At 44.0% G+C, this 3,953-nt stretch overlaps 1 protein-coding gene across 1 annotated transcript; it reads left to right on the top strand.

Annotated features, from left to right (window-relative positions):
- Positions 1 to 3,179: 3,179 nt before the first annotated feature.
- Positions 3,180 to 3,635, top strand: LOC145112005 (uncharacterized). The gene has a single exon (XM_079048222.1). The coding sequence runs from the start codon at positions 3,180 to 3,182 to the stop codon at positions 3,633 to 3,635; it is 456 nt and encodes a 151-aa protein (XP_078904348.1).
- The last annotated feature ends 318 nt before the right edge of the window (positions 3,636 to 3,953 follow it).

Below are 3,953 nucleotides of genomic sequence, written 5' to 3'. Positions count from 1 at the left end.
ATACCTTCCACGTGTCCCAGTTGAGGAAGTGTATAGCCGACGAGTCGGCGATGGTACCACTGGAGGATATTCAGGTGGATGCGAGTCTGAATTATGCGGAGAGGCCAATCGCGATACGGGATCGGAAGATCAAGGTTCTGAGGAACAAGGAGGTGTCACTGGTGTAGGTCCAGTGGCAACATCGGAAAGGGTCCGAGCTGACCTGGGAGCCGGAGTTGGAGATGCGGGAGCAGCATCCGGAGTTGTTTGTCGAGCAGGACTTCGAGGGCGAAGTCTGATCCTAGTGGGGGAGAATTGTAACATCCGGATTCCCAGGTATCCTATTTTAAGTATTTTATATTGAGTTTTAGAGGGGGACTCGGCGAGTAGGCGCCCAGACTCGCCGAGTTGGATCGCGATGTGTTGGCCTGATTTAATGAAGGACTCGGCGAGTCCATTCGTGGACTCGGCGAGTCCACGTTGTTTAATGAAACCCTAATTCCTCGGGTTTGGGACCTATTTAAGGACCCTTATAGCCACCATTTGCGGCTACCAGACCCTTGAGAGAAACCCTAATAGTGCTTGAGCGTTTGAGAGAGAGAAGAAGCCATTATTGGACCTTTGTGGGTTGATTTTTGCAAGAAGAAGTTGATTCCAGCTTAGAGGAGGCCAAGGAGGTTGCACATCTATGGTTTTCAAGCAAAGGGCATCATCTTTGAGGTAGCATATCGATCCTCTTTCTGTTTTGATAAAGAATCCATGGATTTAGGGTTTTCTATACCCTTTATTGGGATGATTTGTTGGAGATATGGTCCCTTATCATGTTTAGGCTTCAGATCTGGACCCATAGTGGTCCAGAGAACCTTATCCATCTTGCTTTATGATGAGATATGAAAGATATGGACTTAGGATGTTGTATTTGGGGCTAAATCATCAAGTAGAGTCATTTGGACGTTGCATGAGTATCAAGTTCGAACCTTTACGTGTTTATTGAGCTTGGAAGGTTAGATCTATGGATTAGAGGAACAGATCTGACCTCAGAAGGTCATTTGAGTGTGAGCATGAAATGAACTCGCCGAGTCCATGAGCAGACTCGACGAGTCGAGTCGGGTTGCCCCGCGACGCGCGACCTGTGACGACCCGTGGAGTATAAGGTTGACTCAGCGAGTCAAGGGAGGACCAGGGGCGTAGAGGTCAGGCGTGTACTCGCCGAGTCACCCTAGTGCACTCGGCGAGTCGGGTCAATGTTGACCGTTGACATTCGTTGACCTTAGGGTTCTGGTCAAGGCTGCTTCAGGAGAGTCCAGGGAAGGGTAGAATGGCCTTCTACCCAGTCTGTAAAGATGAGATCATGAGAGAGTATTGATCGGGAATGTTATTTGAATAATAGGAGGAGGCTACGTCGGGACGTTGAGCACGAGAGGTTATCCGACTTCATTGAAGTGGGTCTTCTCACTATATACTGTACCTGGAAGGGTACCTATGTGTGACCGGAAGGTCTTGTATGCTATGATGTATGTGCTATATGTGGTTATGTGATATGTATGTGTTATGTATGCTATGAATGATAAGGACCGGAAGGTCAAGATGATATGTATGTATGTGCTATGTATGTCACGTATGGTAAGGACCGGAAGGTCGAGATGATATGGACCGAAAGGTCAAGAGGGTACGGACCGGAAGGTCTATCGGGATTTGGGACGGAAGTCCCCTGAGACACCTGGATCGGAAGATCCTACAGAGTTGTGGCCTAAAAAGGCGTATGTGGGGTATGTGGTATTTTGGGGAACTCACTAAGCGTTTATGCTTACAGTTGTTGTGTGATGTGTTTCAGGTACTAGCGAGGATCGCGGGAAGGCGCCGGTATGATCCGTACACACTTATGGAGTTTATGATATCGAGATCTTGGGACATGTTTTGTTATGTTACAGTGGACACATTATGTTTTTATGATTATCGTGTGAATGAATGTATGTTTTTAAATGAAAAATTGTTTTGAAAAATTACGTTGTTACAGCACTTCCAAGGAATCTATCAGACCATTTCCCCATACTACTCTCACCCATCTGGTGTGATTTTGGACCACCTCCCTTCAAACTCTTCAACTATTGGTTGCTAAGAGATGGCTTTGAGAATGCATTTATTAAGGCATGGAATAACTTCAAAGGCTATGGTAACCCGGACCAATACTTAGCTGCAAAATTCAAACACGTCAAAGAAGAGTTGAAACGCTGGCACACATTAGACTCTAAAAAAGAAGAAGATGAAACTTTGAGAATTCAGAAGCTGGTGAACGGACTAGATAAGGAGGCGGAAACTAGATTGTTAACTGAAATGGAGATTGAAACTAGAAGAAATGGATACAAGGAAATTGCGGAAAAAGAAAAACTAGCGGTCATGGATGCTAAACAAAAATCAAAAATCAAATGGGTGATAGATGGAGACGAAAACACGAGATTCTTTCATGGCTACGCTAACAGTAATACTCGAAGGAATCGCATAAACGGTCTTATGATAAACGGGGAGTGGTGCACGGACCCCAAAAAAATAAAAGCTGAAACTTTACTTTTCTTTCAAGAAAAGTTCAAGGAACAATGGCCACAAAGACCGAAATTCAGAAGCCCCCTGTTCAAAAGACTATCTGAATCTGATAGATTAAATTTAGAAGTTCCATTCTCTCTAGAAGAAATAAAAGCTGCAGTATGGGCTTGCGGCAATGAAAAATCGCCAGGCCCAGATGGAATGACTTTCAAGTTCATTAAGACTTACTGGGAAGTGTTACTAGGCGATATTGCAGCGGTGGTAAAACACTTTGAACGACATGGACGACTTGATAAGTCGTGCACTGCATCGTTCATTTCCTTAATCCCCAAAATAAAAGATCCACTCAAGCTAAACGATTATCGCCCAATCAGTCTCATCGGGTCCATTTATAATATTATAGCCAAAATTCTTTCTTTACGTATCAAGAAAATAATGGGGCATTGTATCAATGAAGTGCAATCAGCATATGTAGAGGGCAGAAGTATACTGGATGGACCATTAGTTGTTAATGAGTTGTGCTCTTGGGCAAAAACAAGAAAAGAGAAAATTCTACTCTTCAAGGTGGACTTTGACAAGGCATTTGATTCCATTAATTGGGAATTTTTGGACAGCAATCTATCGCAAATGGGCTTTGGTGAAAATGGCGTTTATGGATGATGGGTTGTCTACAATCGACTCATGCATCAATTCTAATCAACGGGAATCCAACTGATGAATTCAAGACCTCGAAAGGTGTCCGACAGGGGGATCCCCTCTCCCCTTTCCTCTTTATCGTTGCCATGGAAGGACTTAGTGTGGCAATGGAGGCCGCATGTGAAGCGGGGGTCTTTCAAGGCCTGCAATTACCATATGGAGGACCTTTAATTTCACATCTTCTATATGCTGATGACGCTTTGTTTGTGGGGGAATGGTCAAAAATAACATCAAAAACTTATCACGAATCCTCCGTTGCTTTCAAGCGGCTTCGGGACTTAAAGTCAATTTTAACAAATCCAAAGTCTTTGGAGTTGGTTCAGATATACAAGAAGTTACCCGTTGGTCCCGCCTCCTTGGGTGCGAACCCGCGATGTTACCTTTCACATATCTTGGTGTCCCCGTGGGAGCCAACATGAAGCTCACAAAACATTGGACTCCCATAATTGAAAGATTCAAGAAAAAAAACTCTCAGCTTGGAAATCGAAGACATTGTCGTTTGGTGGACGACTGACACTAGTCAAATCAGTACTAGGTCACTTACCGAACTACTATATGTCTCTATTTGTTGCACCTAATGGCGTTTTGGATAAATTGGAAAAAATCAGAAGGAGATTTCTCTCAGGTGGGTCAGAGGACAAAAAGACGATACATTGGATATCATGGGAGAAGGTTATTGCGGACAAAGATAAGGGGGGACTAGGAGTTGGATCCTTAAAATCCATAAACATCTCACT

The sequence above is a fragment of the Lactuca virosa genome, chromosome 5, assembly GCF_052849685.1.
Source record: "Lactuca virosa cultivar CGN04683 chromosome 5, Lactuca_virosa_CGN04683_v6, whole genome shotgun sequence".
Taxonomy (NCBI): domain Eukaryota; kingdom Viridiplantae; phylum Streptophyta; class Magnoliopsida; order Asterales; family Asteraceae; genus Lactuca; species Lactuca virosa.
Note: the sequence above shows the minus strand (reverse complement) of the source record. Positions and strands in the feature narration are given on the sequence as shown.

Coding starts and splice junctions, on each gene's coding strand:
- LOC145112005 (XM_079048222.1), top strand. CDS start 3,180: ATGGGTTGTCTACAATCGACTCATGCATCAATTCTAATCAACGGGAAT.